General features: G+C 33.8%; 2 protein-coding genes across 4 annotated transcripts; one reads left to right on the top strand and one right to left on the bottom strand.

Annotated features, from left to right (window-relative positions):
* Window positions 1–1,142: 1,142 nt before the first annotated feature.
* On the top strand, window positions 1,143–4,210 carry LOC113286928 (regulation of nuclear pre-mRNA domain-containing protein 1B-like). Of its 3 annotated transcripts, none has more exons than XM_026535571.1 (8): window positions 1,143–1,293; window positions 1,576–1,743; window positions 1,901–2,148; window positions 2,266–2,418; window positions 2,520–2,676; window positions 2,788–2,930; window positions 3,063–3,098; window positions 3,282–4,210. In XM_026535571.1, the coding sequence occupies exons 2-8, from the start codon at window positions 1,668–1,670 to the stop codon at window positions 4,008–4,010; spliced, it is 1,542 nt and encodes a 513-aa protein (XP_026391356.1). In that variant the 5' UTR covers window positions 1,143–1,293; window positions 1,576–1,667; the 3' UTR covers window positions 4,011–4,210. The 3 variants fall into 3 exon arrangements, with proteins under 3 accessions (XP_026391356.1, XP_026391358.1, XP_026391357.1); XM_026535573.1 differs by having other exon boundaries at window positions 3,318–4,210; XM_026535572.1 differs by having other exon boundaries at window positions 1,597–1,743.
* Window positions 4,211–4,278: 68 nt separating this feature from the next.
* Window positions 4,279–6,529, bottom strand: LOC113286929 (short-chain dehydrogenase cctT-like). Its single transcript, XM_026535574.1, has 3 exons — window positions 6,067–6,529; window positions 5,398–5,557; window positions 4,279–4,736 (listed from the first exon to the last, which is right to left on the bottom strand). Exons 1-3 carry the CDS (start codon window positions 6,419–6,421, stop codon window positions 4,400–4,402), a joined length of 852 nt encoding a protein of 283 aa, XP_026391359.1. The 5' UTR covers window positions 6,422–6,529; the 3' UTR covers window positions 4,279–4,399.
* Between the last annotated feature and the right edge of the window lie 10,749 nt (window positions 6,530–17,278).

Consider the following 17,278-nt stretch of genomic DNA (forward strand, 5'->3'; position numbering starts at 1 on the left):
ATCTATGCACAACAAAGATCTGGTTTCCACGATCTAAGTCATAGCCTACCAGCATTATAGATGTATAGCTCCCATCAAAACTACCAATTTGTCAACGTGTTTGTTTGCTTCTGACTCGCGACCTGGACGCGAGTCAGATGTCATACCCAAGGTAGTTAATATCGCGTATCGGTCTCGTATCGTCCGGGTCTGATACACCTATACAAAAGACATTATCGATTTTTATCGGTGATACATCATTTAATATAGAATTTCAAATAATTATAAAACCATAATAAAATTAATAAGAATCATACACATACCTAAAATTTCCAAAATACAAGGCGGTTTATTAGACAACATTGTGATTGTTGTCCCATTATGCCGGTAAATATTTTTTATCATCCTTCATATTTATCTTTATATTTCTCTGCCTTGCAATCGAAATATGGTTTCCATCTTATATCCTACAATATAGTTATTGATTTTATATTATAAATCTATTAAGGGTTTTTTAGCTTCTCCAATTGACATTGTACTTGTCTGTAAAGACTAGATGCATGTTGATGAAAAATTTATTCACGAAACCGATATTATCGATGTACAAGTAAAACCGATATATTGGTCTGTACCGGCCTGTACAACCGATAATATCATTTCGTCTTTGTATCACCGATATTTTCGATATCGTATAGTTATTTCCCGATATCCGATAAAAACCTGTAATATCGGCCTGTACAACCGATATTGACTACGTACCTTGGTCATACCATTTGTTGTTTTTTTAGTTTTTATTAGATTTTGACTCGTTACCTGATTCAAACCTAATCCTTGACTCAAACCCGTTGGAATCGGGAAACAAAATTTCCCTAACTCCTAACTCATTGGACCAAGCCATTAACTCCCCCAATTGTGGGTTCCTAATCAACCCATACCAAACTACACCATTACAATACAAGTGTAAACAAGGTGTAACTTTCACAAAATACAAGTGTAAACTATAGGCTAACCACAGAAGCGGGCCCCGCTTGTTGTAGCATCTACGATTCAAAAAACGAACGGCTGAGATTGTTATCATTGTAATCCTTTCTGTCTCTAGAGTCAATAAACAGTGGCTAGAATTTTGATTTTCCGTTTAAAGAAAAAATCTTCTTAAACTTTTGTGAATCGCGGCTTAAAACAATAATAACGTTTTCTTGAAATTTTCCTACGTTACAATGTTCCTTCTTCTCCATCTTCATCTTCTTGCAAAACCTTTTCTAGGGTTTCAAAATTTATCTTCTTCTTCAAAGTAATGTCTCTTAAAATATCCAGGTAATAAAGATAACTCATCCAGTCTTTCTTTATTTTCCCTCCCTCATATCATACTTCGAATCTCATCTCAGCTTAGATCCTATATGTATATATTTCAATAAAGGGGGCTGTTTTTCTTGTTTATGATTCCAAAGATCAAATTTTTAGGGTTTTGGAAATCTGGGTTTTGTTTAATCTGATGTGTAAGGCTATAAAGATCAAATTTTTATTAGTTTGTTGGGCAGAATTAGGGTTTTGAGATTCTTGGTTTTTCTAATTTGGTATGTTTTGATGATTTTTTAGGTATATAATTGCTGATTACAGGAATAGATTAGGGTGGTGGATTGAACAAAGTGAAGAATTTATACCTTTTTGACGACCATTGTTGAGCTGGGATGAATAGTGTATTCAATGAGCAAATACTTGCTGATAAGCTCTCTAAGCTCAATAACACCCAACAGTGTATTGAGAGTATCCTTTTCATAGTTACATACTTCACTAACTATGTGTCATCGCCTAATCGGTTTGCATTGTGCTTGCGGTTTGATTATTTTGTTTCGTGTTCTGTGGTATTTACAATTTTGTGATACATTAGCTATTTGAGTTGGTTTCCTTAACTTTGTCATAGCACTGTCACACTGGTGTATCTTTCACCGGATGAAAGCAGAACTTGTTGTTGCTACATGGGAAAAGCAATTCCATGCTTCAGAGAAGGCGCAGAAAATTTCGTTCTTATATCTAGCCAATGATATACTTCAGAACAGCAAACGGAAAGGAACTGAATTTGTTGCTGAGTTTTGGAAGGTTCTTCCTGGAGCACTCAAGGATGTTCATGAGAATGGAGATGATCATGGCAAGACTGTGGTTTCCAGATTGGTACGGTCCTTCCCCTCTTTCCCGAGAGTTTGTTAGTCTATGTGTAGACCGCAGATAATTATGTATAATGTAGTGAGTTTGCCTGGCTGATTAAAGTAGTGCTTTGTTAATTAATAGGTTGGAATTTGGGAAGAAAGGAGGGTATTTGGATCTCGTCAGAGTCTTAAAGATTTAATGCTTGGAAAGGAATCCCTGCCTCCGCTAGAGTTGAACAAAAAACGCTCCCGTGCTGTTAGAATTGTAAAAAGAGATTCTCGCTCCATAAGAACAGTAAGCACATTTATTTTCTCCAATCCTAGTACATGTTTCTTCTACCTGAAACATTCTTGAAACAATATGCTCATTATATAATTTTAATATTTGAAAACTAGAAACTGACCGTTGGAGGAACTGCTGAGAAAATAGTGTCCGCGTTTCACTCTGTGCTGAGTGACCATCCCAATGAAGACTTGCTGATGAACAATTGCAAGTCGGCTGTCCACCATGTGAGAAAAATGGAGAAAGATGTTGATGTTGCCTGTACAAAAGGTAATTTGAGAATAATATTGTTTAACTGTATCTGTATATTGTAGCTTTGTTCTGAGTACTCATAGCATTTGGTGACGCTGAAATTTACTCTTACTTTCAACTCTTTTTTAGAGGGAGATCCGCAGAGGACAACTTTAGCCAATGAGCTACAGGAGGAAGAAAACGTTTTGAAAGAATGCATTGAGAAACTAAAGTCAGTTGAAGCAACTAGAGCAGCCTTGGTATCTCAATTAAAAGAAGCATTACATGAGCAGGTAATGATGGGTCAAATCAGTCGTGACTTAAAGTGCCTGGTTGACAATATAGTTATACCCAAGTTGATCAAAAATTTAAAACGAATAAATTTAGAGTATTGTGATCCATACTAATTCATATTTTTACTTCAGGAGTCTGAACTGGAGAATGTGCGCACACAACTACAGGTACCTCTTGGCCTGATTATTTTTTGACAAACATATGCTGGCAGTTCTTATACTGCCATTGTTTTGTCATCCAGACAGTCCTTTTACATCTAATCACACCTCTTTTCAGTATTAACTATGAAAAACATTTTCTAGTTTGGATCATAAAATTGGTTATGTATGCTTATGGATCATGTATCCCAGGGCTCATTAAATTCTTGCATTTCGTTGAATGGTAAGGTAGCTATGGCCCAGTCAGAAGAAGCCTGTAACATGCGAAAGCGGCTCAACAATGAAACAGATGCATCTTCATCAGCCGATGCAAATTCAAAATCAAAAACAGCTGCATCCATTGCAGCTTTGGTTGCGGACAAATTAACAGCTTCAACCTCATCACGGCAAATAATGACTTCTGTTCTCTCAAGTTTTGCCGCACAGGAAGCGAAGGGTGTAGGTTCAGTAACGACAACCACTTCTAATGGAACAAAGCCAAATATGGAAAAACACATGGCTGTAATGGACTCAAATGTTTACATCACTGCACAACCGCCTACCGCCCCCACAACTCCTTCCTATCAAACAGTTGTAATGCATCAACCTTCACCAATACAAAACCAAGCTTCAACGTCGCAGCCTCTTTATCACATAATGACAACCCAGCCTTCTCAACAGCAATACCTTCAACCACCTAGTGGGATTATGACTGGAGTGACGTATTCTTACGGCAATTTACAACCACAACAAGCGCCACCACAACAAGCACCTCCTCAGCCAGGTCCACCGCAGCAGCAACACATGATGAACCTTGCAGTTGCACCGTATACACAACAGCAACCAACACAGCTATTACAGCAACCCCCAGTGCCTCCTAGCTTTCGGCCCCTTCAACCTCCTGCAATGTTGTACTACACTAGGCAACATCAGCCTCAGTGAGGCAAAAGTTTTCCCAAATGGATTAGAGTAACTACTAATCAGATTGTAACCAATTGTTATTTACCAAATAGTGAGATTCTTTTCTTTATTTTTAGCTTGATTATGAGTGACCCATGGACAATAATTGTTAAACACAGTTTTGCATCAACATAAGAGCAGTAATCTGTAGTTCACTGTGCAAAGTGAGCTAATTTGCAGAACATGATGCTCAGTATTCTTAAACTCCTGTTATACTTTAGAAAATCAAAACATATATCCACAAGCAAACTGCTATTCAAATTAAAATATATATATAAATTAACTTTATTTTACTTTTTTTGCTAAAAGAATAATGTACCCTTACAAATACAGGAGAGTAAGTAATTAAGCAAGAGAGTTTTCAGGGGACTTCAAGCTTTCATTGCCATTCTTAATATGAAATCTCTAATACAGAGTGGCAAGTGATATAAGATAGCTGATACAAATGAAAGACGACCATAGGAAAACCATGCTGGCGGGTTCTTCTTCAGCACAGCAGCTACAGTCTTCTTTGCAAGTTCTTCTCCTGGGGTCGACTTAGGACCCTGTGACAAAGTTGTTCTTGAACGAATTGCATCAGCGAATGCTTTGTAAAATTTCCATTCAGGCAGCTGGTTATAACTTGTCTCGGAAGCATTTCCGAAATTTGATTTTATAGCTCCAGGAACCACAGTTGTCACACTGATCCCAAACACCCGCAGTTCGATTCTGTGGAAGAGCAAACAGTAAAAGTGATAAGCAAATACCGTTCAACCTTATTCGAGATTTATGAGGAAAAACAAAACCTAATGCGAAACAAGGGTAGTGACACTACTGTGGGACAAACAAGAGAAAAGCTACATCAACAAAGTTATTGAGTAAATCGACTGAGATAAGGGAATGTCTTCATTCGGGTGATGACCATTGACATCTTCAGAAGAAGAGGATGGCAATTACCTACTTTAAAACAATGCAATTCCTGGATTTCATTTTGGGGTATTAATCTTGGTGTGCCAGTGAGGATCCAAACCTTGGAAGCTGAGTTGGTCTGTCATAAGACTCAATAATACCAGGAATAACATTCTAACTGAAAAATTATGGATTCGCAAACAATGGTCGATAATTAATGGGCATTTGAGGAGGAAGAAGAATCTTATTGGGGAGTTTATTCGTCAAACTAAGTTATAGGCATACTTCTAGACATAATATACCATGTGTACAACTAATTGTTATGTTTGTGTTGGATGTTCAATTGCATTCGTCCGTGGTTTTGGTGTTTGCGGGATTGAGCACATCCCATGTGAGCTCTTTTTCAGTCTCTTTCTCTCAATCACAGATCGGATAAAATAAAATGACGTAAAAGTGAAAAGGGAGAGATTCAATTACACACCTCAAAGTATCACTAAGAGAATGTATAGCACACTTTGTGGCAGCGTAAGCGCCAGCCCATGGTCCCGGAGCCAAAGCAGCCACACTTCCAACATTCACTATCTTCCCTTTTCTCCTAGGTATCATGTGCGGTACTACAGCTTGAACCATCCTCATGGGACCTATAAAAAAAGGCAAACCAGTACAACACTGTACAATCAGTGGGATTCACCATCTCAACTACTCAAAATGAATAGATTCACCATGTCAAAACTCAAAAGTGGGATTCTTCTTCCCCATTTATGTTGAATGCTGCAGAGAAGCCATAGTACTTCAATAACTCTGACGTGTTCTTTAAATCATCACTAACATATGTTGCTGCAAGTACTAAAGTAGTTGGTTGATACATACTAAATGTGAGAATGATAATACCAAAATTCCGTACACTGTAGTGCCATAATGATTTTGCAGTATTCTTATGTACTGAAACTTCCAAACCCAATTTCAATCAAAAGAATCGTAATAATTCTCTGAAATAAACTGATTAACTAAAAAGGGGTTGTATTGCAATTCAGAAATTTGCTATTCTCATAAATTGCTAGTGAAAATATTATTGAAATCAAGATTTGGGCAATTCATGAGATTTTCACAAATTGAAAGAACAAGGAAAAAGAGGGTTCATAGTTCATACCATAGACATTGGTGTTGAAGGTATTTTCAATAGCAGAGAGTGGGATTTCAACTAGAGGACCAACACAGTGAATACCAGCATTATTCACAAGAATGTCAATTCTACCAAATTTCTCAATTGCAAAGTTTACAACTTTATTGATGCTTTCTTCATTAACAACATCTAATTCTTGTAGAAAAAACTTATTTTGATCCTCCCCTTGAAGATCTCTCATGGAAGATAAAGACCTACTTGTTGCAATCACAATACAATTCTGATTGGCAAAAGCTCTTGCTAAACAATTGCCAATTCCACCTTCACTGCATCCGGTTATTAGAACTACTGGTTGTTCTTTGCTACTGATTGAAGCTCCCATTGAATCTTGATTAACAAAAAAAAAAGAAAAAGAAAAGGGGTTATGGATTTTCTTCAGAAAAAAAAAAGTCTGTATTGAAATCTGAGTGATTAGAAATAAAATTCAGAAACTTAATTTAGGGTTTAATTGATTTAGACAGATAAGGTATTGTCAAATTATTTGATAGATGATCTCACGTGGGTTAGTTAAATGCTTCCAAAAAAACAAAAATACGTGGCTTGTTTAAAACGGCTAAGCATACAACAGAAATCAACTTTATTATATTTAATAAAATAAACATTTTACCGGCCAATCAAATTCATTTTTACATTTTACCAACGGATGGTGGCAGCCAGCCAGGCACTAACAATGTGCCTCGGCACAAAATTTACATCGCGACCAAGTTATGCCATGACATAGATTTCGCTGCATTATTCAAATTATAGCATCATGGCCTAAAATCTATTTATCCGCACATAACTCATGGCTAAAAATATGTCATATTACAAAAATCCATAATTCAACCCAAATTTGTCCAACCAAAACTTTGATACAGTGAATCTAGAATTCAATGATACAGTATTGGATTGCAAAATCTCTTACTAACACATGAATTAGATTAGCAATCAATAGATAATAAAGGTACGAAAATCATGGCATGTGTTATCGACACTCACATTGTTATTGATTCAAAAAAAAAAAATCCGTCAAAAGAATTCTAATTATATTAACAAAGTCGAATCGAGATCTAAACAATTAGAAAGACGATCCAATATTAGATAAATAAACATTACATCAAGTTGGGCAAAGGATTCTTATTTTATTGTTGCTTACCTACTAGTTGCTTAGCCTTGTAATTCTGACCTACTAGTTGCTTAGCCTTATAATTTTAGCGTTGATACTTTTTACACTGTTGAGTGATGCAAATTATGTTCTATATCAAATACTAACCGTCTTTAAAATGCATAGATTCCAGTTCCCTTGAGAAATTTATACCAACCTAATTTCAGTTTTCTCCAACATCTCATAATTTGTCATTTTCGATTTGGGATGCCAAATTTTAATTATGTTTCTCGTTGATTCATCGGAAAATCCTAAAATCTGCTTTAGACCCATGATCTCCGATGTGATCTAAAATTTTCCTCTTTAATGAAAAAACTACACCCTAAACTTATAATGTGGTGCTATGATCATGAATGAAGTAAGAAATGCTTAATAACCCAAGAAGAACCTCATGATCCAATCTTTTTTAATCTTTTACTTTCGACCAGAATTTACCAAATATAATATATCAATACCTATATGACTTGAAATCTATATTGACACAACTTGTGGCCTAAAATCTGTAATGAAGTCTTACTTCCTTCCCACCATTAGCAGTCACAAACTTAAAACTCTTAGCAATGCACATTGTTGAATACATATCATTTTTGTGGAGATATGGTTCTCCAATAGATATCGACTTAGACACGAAGTTTATTCCATGATTTATATTAGATAATTTAGTTTTTTCCAACATCTTACAATTTGCATAAATTCTACCTAAAATTTAATTTTTTTTCTTTTTTAACTTCATCCGACATAGAAATCACTTACTCTTAGTCTTTACAAACATAAGCTGACTAAGACCTCAAAATAGTGGAATACACATCAACATCATTCTTTTATATATATATAAGGACTCCCGGTGGCTGACTAAGACCTCAAAATAGTCTGAATCCACATGTATATAACATGAACTCTAAGAAAAGAGTTCACACCATGGGCTTTTAAATGCCCCATCAGTCAAATTTTATTGCATGACCCAAAATTTGTTATATTTCCATAAAATATCACTAAAATATGCTATGGTGATAAACAATTTATCCGTGACCAAAATATGTTTTACGAACCGTAATTTTTCGATAATACAGAATTTTTTATGTAGCTCAGAGAACTATAATGATTCTCGTGACCCGAAATTTACCTCGTGGTTTGATAAAAGAAAGTTATATCTCAAAATTTGTATAGTGACTCCAAAAGTATTTTTTAGCCACAAAATTTACCTCACGAATCAATATTAATCCATACTCAAAATCACTCACGATGACATGATTTCCTTTCTCACTCGCAAATATGCATGGTGACCCAAAACCTGTTCCATTACCCAAGAACATGCAGGGATATGCAAAATAATAGGGGAACATGAAACACTATTCTCATTCTTAAAGTCATGCGAAGGGGTTCCTTTTAGGGGAGAAAGTGCTAAATTACCCTTTCAAATAAATAAAAGCTAAGAGGGGTGTATTGGATCAGGATTTATATGGATAAAAACAGATACTAGTTTACCTGAATCAAGTGGATTTATAAGGTTTCTTAAAAGAATCTTATAGATTCTTATAGATATATAATTTTGGATTATAATGGATTAAATTTATAAAAATTAAAGATCGTGTTTCCCTTTTGAATAAAAACCCATCAATAAAATTGAGGTGATGGGTGGTGGTGTGTGATATATGTGTTGGTGGCGGCGGTATTTGTTGGTGGTGGTGGTCGGTGACGATGGTCGACAGTGGTGGTTGTTGTTGGTGGTGTGTCGTGGTGGTGGTTAGTAGCATAGGTGGTGGTGGGTGGTTGTTGGTGGTCGATGGCGATGGTGGTGTTGGTGTTGGTTGGTGGTGTATGGTGGTGGGGGAAAAAACATAGTATGATGTGATAAAAAAAAGAAAAAAAAATTGTTCACGACAATCCATGTAACTCTTGTAGTTTGGGTTGAGATTATAATGAGATAATAATGTGCATATTGTTCCTACAAATATCCATAACAATCCTTATATATCCTTCTCCTCAATTATCTTAAAAAATCTTAAATAAATTGAATACCTAGGATATTTAATGATTCCTGACATATCCTAATTGAATACCTCGGATATTTAATGAATCCTGACATATCCTAATTGAATACCTAAGAGTTTTTAAGATTGTCAGATATCTATCTAAATCCTAATCCAATACACCCCTGTAAATTGGAAAACCTAAATCTATTTTTCGTATACATTCCCTTTCAACTTCTCTTCTCCACTTTTTGAATTTTTTTCTCCATCATCAATTTCAAGATGGTTTCGTCGAACCTTTAAAGATTTCTTCGGAGATTAATCGATTATATAAACATGCTTCCTTGAAAGGAACCTAATCATCGATTTTTTTAAAAGAACTAGTTTAGGTTAGAATCAAAAATTGTAACTGAAAATTTTCATTTTCAGTTAACACTAGCATTGTATTCATGATGAATACGGTGTCAGTTTTTCGTACCGACATAGTTTAAGTATGAACACCATGCCGTTTTACTATGTCGGTACTGTTTTTAGTATGAATACCATGCCGAAATTAATTGTCGGCATGCTCGATAGAAATCTATTAATGCCGATAGCAAAGTGAAAAAAACCCAAGTTTCTGGAAAATTTGCATCATGTCCCGCCATAGAAATCTAAGCAATGTACTATGCCGCCACCGCTACCGGCATGCTCGATAATGAACATTCAGCGCCGATAGTGTACTTAAGGAGCACTCTTTGTATATAAAATGCCGACTACAATTTCAAATTTTGGGGATATTGTGTGTCGGCATGGTGAAAGTATGAATACCATGCCGATTAGGTACCTGCCAGCATGGTGTTCAAACTTTTCCATAACAACAATGAGTTTTTCAGGCGTAACAATATCTACTTTAATGAACAAAAAAATAAATAAATCAAATTTCACATTTTATTGTAAGTTCAGCTTGTTTACTTTCCTGAGTTGGTTCTTCATCTAAACCTTCATGAACATAAATATCTTGATTTAATGTTATTGCATCAACAAATTCAATGATAATGATTTATCAAACTAATATATTAACTTAACTAAACATGATTAACTACTAAGCATGACGAGTAAGGGGTAAATTAGGAATTATAAAAATATATGGATAAGAGGTACATACGAATTACTATTTTAAATCCCTAAATTGTCTTATTAGCATATCCCACGATTAATTTGCATATCCCCTAATTACGCGTTCTTACCCAAGGGCCAAGACCCAACCATTAATCTGAATATTTCCTTGTGAACACTAGCTATTATGTAGCTTAAATCCTCAACGTTTATCTTCTGATCCAAAACCCTCCTCAAAACCAAAATTTTTATAGTGACCAAGAATTTGTTTCTTGACAAAAAAAATTTTGTATTATGTACAAATTGTACTGCACGACTCCGATTTTACATGATGGCCCAAAATCTTCAGTGTAACCTTAAACTTTACATCTTAACTCAATACTAACACTTTCTGAACATGATTGATTGTCAAAATGATAATGACCCAGAATTTATCCAACCAAACTTTACCACCCTGAACAAAATTACAATGCCAAATCTGCATATCATCCAAAAAGAGCCTTGATCTGCCTCATCACCCCATAATCTTTCTCGACACTGACTCCTGAACAAAATTTACCAATGTGATTCAAAAAAATTCTAGTGCCTCAAAATCTATTGTTATGAAATGTCAATATTTGTCACAAATCACAACAACTCAAATATTACGCATTGGAAAAATATAACTTGTGAGTTACAGAATAAGTAATTCGCGGAGTATAGTTCAAGAATAGATCTGGGAAAAAACTGCTCACTAAAGGAAAAGAATTCCTGACTACTTGTTTGGTAGATCACACTGCCTTAACCACTAAACAAAATGCTCCTTGTAGTCTATGTTGTACATATAATATATGTATACATTTAACCCTAAAATCATACTATACACATCCAAAATAATGCCAACAATTCTTTTATTACAATTTAATATATGGGGAGTTATTAATGTCGAACTCATATAACTAAAAAGAATAATGCACCCAATAACGCATTTCCACATTTTATTGAAATGTGTATGTTTGACCAAGTTTTCGTTTTACCTAATCGGATAATGCGCACATTTGTGACCGACCCGAATTGTTATTGGTTGCCAAATTTCTAACTAGGACTATGACCCAAAATAAACTAGGACTGTGACCCAAAATAAAAACGATGACGCAGAATCTCCTTGTGAAGACCAAAATATTCATGGTAACCAATGGGGGATAATATTTTACTAGGATGGGTACCAAACCTATATAAAACAAGGTATTTCTAAGGCTGTCTTATATGGATTTTTATATTATCTCCAGAAATATATAGTACCCCATTAGCTTGTTGATTATGCATGTCTGTCACCAAATTTTTTCCATATTACTCCGAAATTGCATTGTGATCCACAAGTTTTACTGTGGCCTTAATATTGCCTCGTAGTGGAAAAATATTATGTGGTCCAATTATTTTTTACCGACCTAAAAAGTGCCACATGTTCTATGCATGCCTAGCAACCCACATTGGATACCGTAAGGAAACGTAGATTTCCTAATTTCGGGAAAATCCCTAGTTTGAGTTAATTACCATATTATGATGGGTTTCCCAATTGACCATGGTTTCCTAGTTATTAAGGGTTTCTTAATCCAAGTAGTCTAATACTTGGGAATCAAGTTTGTGAATCCTTTATAAGGAGGTATAGGCTATCAGTTTAGTTATCGAATCCTAAAGAAATTATTGGTGTTGAGCAGAAGACGTCCACAATAATTTATATCAGAGTGTGCAGAGAACATCTCATTGTAGATAATGTGGTAAACATTATCTCGTATGAGTGAATACACTACTTTGGATCTTATAGGATGGTTGTGATAGTTATTGGTGTTCGGTCACGTTATGGTGAGTCAATAGGTTGATTAGTCAATTAGGATGTGTAATTATCAGTTGATTTGAATAAAGAGGTCATTGCCATTTGGTGGATGTAGACAATATATAAAGATTGTGTATATTGTTTAACCATGTTGAATCCATGAATAATTTACATCTTGTTGCTTTTGTTTATGACTTGCATCTATGTGGTTCTATTTCTCTTTTTCTTATCTTAGATCGTAGTCAGGTTCATGGAGCAATCTGAGATATCAAGGGTTTCTTGTTAGCTAGTTTGTTTCTCGCATTATTAGCATGTGTAGATGGATTTGAACCCTAACAGATAATTATCTCAACGGGATATCGAAGCCTCTATGAATCTAGACATGTGTGTTTAGTATATAAGCATTGGTTGAAGATATCATGAGTTTTTATGGATGAGTAAAACTTAATTGGTGATATATGGTCGTAGAATCATGATCCAATCAGAGATAGGCTAGATAAAGCAAGATTCATAGACATGAGATCGATATTGGCATGCAGTGACAATGATCCATGGATTGGTTGTATTTGGTGCGCAGTTAGAGTCATGCTCAATATACTTTGGTACATACAAGATGGTTAGTTTCTCGGAAGCTAACATAAAGGTTGGTTTATTACAAACTAATGCAAAGTACCTCGTTAATCGACTGGAGTTTAGAGACGAATATGAAGACTATGTTTATGCTAAGGTAATGCTTAGGCGGACACATGGTAGCGATTGTGGTAGTTTCCTTTGTTGATAGAATAGTTTGAACCAACATGGAAAGTTTCTTTTGAAGGGCTTCCAAATGAAAATGAAAAAAAGAACAAAATCGATTTAATAGTACAAAGAATTTATACAAAAAGTAAAAAATGTTTTAGTATTTGTTCCATTCAGGCTCACTCGTTGAGAGACACAAATTCTTGGATTTCATCACTTAAAAGACAAAATCTTGGATCGAGTGAGTTTTAGTCGATATGACTAAATTTTCAAATTCAGCAAACTCATGGATAAATTGCTAACGAGAACAAGTTAAGAGTATACAAATGAATTTATCGTATACTAATTCAGTTTTCTCCGACATCTTAAAATTTATGTATCTCATCGTGCAAATGTGAAATTTCAAATTTGTTTATAACTATATCAAACACTTGAAAAATTCACCGACACTTTTATATAGTACATAGAAAGAACTCGTTATGGATCATGTGTAAACAAAGAAAAAGTGTGAACTTAAATGCATTTTAAACCTGATCACTTGCATGGCGATATTTCAAAAATAAATGGAGGATTAATCAGTTAATCTTCAAAAACAACACTTCCATAAGATGTTAGAAGCCAAGTTAAAACATTTCTAACTAACGATCCTAAAAACTCTTACGGGAAGAAATTAGTTAGATCTTCACTTGTGGTATAACATCTACAATTTTTACCTATAGATGAATATAAAAACAACCTAAAAGTATGTTCAGTTCTAATAAACCAAAATGGTTATGGTAAAAATTGGTTTCTGCATCTATATTACAGGGATTGTGCAATAATATGGCAAATCTAAAAAAAAAATTGACAATCAACTATGGAAGGTTTAATGCTTCAAAAAAAAAAAACTATGGAAGGTTTAAATATTCTTTTAGATATTATTTGGACCTTGCATTACACCTTTGGCCTAAATACCACCTATTACTACAAACATTGATCACCAGATTCACGAGTCACGACCCAAGAATAACAACTTTCCTTGAAGAAAGGAAAAGTAACAATACGATGGTTGGTATCATGAAAAGAGTGTAAAACATTAAGGTCTATGATGTTCCCTCTTCGAAGTAGATTAACATAGCGTTATAGATTCCTCGCATCAATTTACTCAGGTGGCTTAGATAATAGTCTCGTAATTCCTACCAACTTACTCTTAATTTTAAAAATGGAGAATGGCGTTGATATGTGTATCACTTTGAATCTCGTGTGATCACCAATTTTTATTATTTTAATAGCTTACATAAGTCGATTCCGATTTTCCAAAAAACTAAATAAGCTTAATTACAGTTTTCTCCACCACCATAGAATTTGCATATCCTCTCGCTGAATTGTGAAAATACGAACTTCCTTATTCTCATTTTTCAAAGAAAAAGAAATAACATCGTCTATGATATGAGGAAAATGAATATTTGAATCCTAATTAATACTGTTGATATAGTGATCCCAAATAGAAAAATGAAATATGAATACAAGCATTATTCACAAGAATATCAATTCTACCAAATTTCTCAATTTCAAAGTTTACAACTTTATTGATACTTTCTTCATTAACAACATCTAATTCTTGTAGAAAAAACTACTCTTGATCCTCTCATTGAAGATCTCTCATGTAAGATAAAGACCTACTTGTTGCAATCAAAATACAATTTTGATTAGCAAAAGCTCTTGCTAAACAGTTGCCAATTCCACCTTCACTGTATCCAGTTATTAGAACTATTGGTTGTTCTTTGCTACTGATTGAATCCCTCGTTGAATCTTGATTAACAACAACAGAAGAAAAAAAGTTATGGATTCTCTTCAGAAAAAAAAAGTGGATACTAAAATCTGAGTGATTATAAATAAAATTTAGAAACTTGGTTCAGGGTTTAATTGATTCAAGGTATTGACAAATTATTGATAAAGTGTTTCACGTGGGTTAGTTAAATGCTTCCCAAAAACAAAAATACGTGGCTTGCTTGAAGTTTTGATTAAAATGTCTAAGCATACAGCAGAAATCAACTTTACTATATTTAGTAAAATAAACATTTTACGGACTAATCAAATTCATATTTACATTTTACCAACAGATTGTGGCTTGTATTACGAAGAATATACAATTTACCGCTAATTATTTGGATAATCAAAATTTATTTTTCCATCGAGTAAGTTGCGTGTCCAGCATCTATGAGTGGTAAGATCTCGGATATAAATCTGATGATATAACAGTTCTCTCCAGCATCTTAGAATTTGAAGCTTCAATTTTTTTCTTAGTTTTCGAGACAAAGAAACCATTTTATGCATGCCCAATAAACTTTTAGTGCATGATTAATTAATATCTCAAACACAAAACATTAAAGAAAAAAATGTACTACATTTTAATTTAAATTTCTAACCAGAATTCCTTTGGTATGAGCTTTAAAACATGAGTTCACACCATAGACATTTTTTAATGCCATATCGAACTATATTGCATGATTCAAAATTTGGTCTATTATTATTTGAAACTTTTTTTTTTTTTGAAAAGATATCTGAAACATGTTATGGTGATATACTATTTATCTCATGACCTAAAATGTAGCTTAAAAGCCAATATTTGCTTGTGAGATAAAATTTGCTATGTGACTCGTAAATCCATAATAACTCTTGTAACCCAAAATTACCTCGTAGTTTGACATTTGTATCTTAGAATATGCTTTTTACATATAAAATTTGCCTCGCCACTCAAATTTCAGACCATTCTCAAAGGTGGTCACCATGACATAAATTTTCCTTACTCATTCGAAAGACGATTGGTGACCAAAAATCTAATCATTAATCAAAAGTTTTGTCACGTGATCGATAATTGTTGTGTATCTCAAATTTTTCTTGTGATCCAAAATGTACCTTTGACCCATAATCAACCCAGGGACTAAGAATGCGACCCGACGCAAAGTTTAAGTTGCGACCAAGTTATGCGATGACATAAATTTTGCCGTATTATTCAAATTAGGCATTATGGTCCAAAATCCGGCGGATAACATGAGCCTTGTAACATAAATCAACATCTATTTTTCGACACATAACTTACGGCTGAAAATATGTCATATAACAAAAGTTCATAATCTGACTCAAATTTTGTCCAACCAAAACTATGATACAATGAATCAGATTATACAATTTTGGATCGCAAAAGCTCTTGCTAATACATAAATTAGATTAGCGTTTATTAGATAAAGTTATGGAAATCATGGCCCATGTTATCTTCACCCACGTTGTCGTTGGATTCAAAAACAATATTCCCTAAAAAAAATTCTAGTTATATTAACTATGCCGAATCCACATTTAAACAGTTATAAAGATGAGTTGATATCAGACAAACAAACATTACATCAAGTTAGGCAAAGGATTCTTATTTTATTGTTGTTTGCCTTGTAATTCTAACTTACTAGCTGTTTAGCCTTGTAATTCTAGCCGACTGGTTAATACTTTTTACACTGTTAAGTAGTGAAAATTATGTTCTGCCTCAAATACCAATTGTCTTTAGAATGCATAGATTCCGGTTTCCTTGATCGATTTATATTATCTTAATTTCAATTTTCTCTAACATCTCATAATTTGTCAAATTCAATTTGGGATGTGAAATTTCAATTATGTTTCTCGTTGCTTCATCGAGTCTTTTTTTTGTGTGTTTTGGAAATATAAACAAAACAAAACTACATTTTAATATTGGAACAATAAAATGAATTTTTCATATGCATGTTTTAAATGCTTAATAAATTTCTCAAACATAAAACAACATATTTTCATTACAAATGCATGAAATTGATTCTCTACAGTTTATGGTGAACATAAAAAAAAAAGAAAAATATTATGGTGTTAAATGATACAATTTACTCAAACTGTATTGTTGTGGCCTATAATTTGTCCGGAAATCCAAAAATATACTTTAGACCCTCCAACGTGATCTAAAAGTTTCCTCTTTAATTTAAAAAATTACACCCAAAATTTATAATGTGTCCAGCTAATCGTGAATAAAGCAAGAGATGCTTAATAGCCCAAGAAAAATCTTACAATCCATTTTTTTTACATTCGATGAGAATTTATTAAATATAATATATTAGTACACATATGATATGAAATATCGACACAATTTGTGGCCTAAAATTTGTAACGAAGTTGCTACTTCCTTCTACTAAGCAGATAGGCTTACTGTTGTAATATTTCGATTGCGGTAAATAAGGATTCGTTGCTCGGACTTGAAAAGATTTTTAAAACAAAAATATATACAAAATTTGTCACAGGATCAAGAGATACTAGGACTCAGGATTCCACCAATTCTTATACTCATGCGAATCAACTATTAATTCTAGACAATTATAGCTTAAAATGATAACAAATATCGACTCTTTTCTTTGCGAAAAA

This window comes from Papaver somniferum, chromosome 6 (genome assembly GCF_003573695.1).
Source record: "Papaver somniferum cultivar HN1 chromosome 6, ASM357369v1, whole genome shotgun sequence".
In the NCBI taxonomy this organism is placed as follows: Eukaryota; Viridiplantae; Streptophyta; class Magnoliopsida; order Ranunculales; family Papaveraceae; genus Papaver; species Papaver somniferum.

Excerpts from the sequence above, each read along its gene's own strand:
- LOC113286929 (XM_026535574.1), bottom strand. The coding sequence starts at position 6,421 with ATGGGAGCTTCAATCAGTAGCAAAGAACAACCAGTAGTTCTAATAACC. Across the intron at positions 5,558-6,066 it reads CTTCAACACCAATGTCTATG|GTCCCATGAGGATGGTTCAA; the intron begins GTATGAACTATG and ends CTTTTTTTATAG. Across the intron at positions 4,737-5,397 it reads TCTCTTAGTGATACTTTGAG|AATCGAACTGCGGGTGTTTG; the intron begins GTGTGTAATTGA and ends GCTCTTCCACAG.
- LOC113286928 (XM_026535571.1), top strand. The coding sequence starts at position 1,668 with ATGAATAGTGTATTCAATGAGCAAATACTTGCTGATAAGCTCTCTAAG. Across the intron at positions 2,419-2,519 it reads ATTCTCGCTCCATAAGAACA|AAACTGACCGTTGGAGGAAC; the intron begins GTAAGCACATTT and ends TTTGAAAACTAG. Across the intron at positions 3,099-3,281 it reads ATGTGCGCACACAACTACAG|GGCTCATTAAATTCTTGCAT; the intron begins GTACCTCTTGGC and ends CATGTATCCCAG.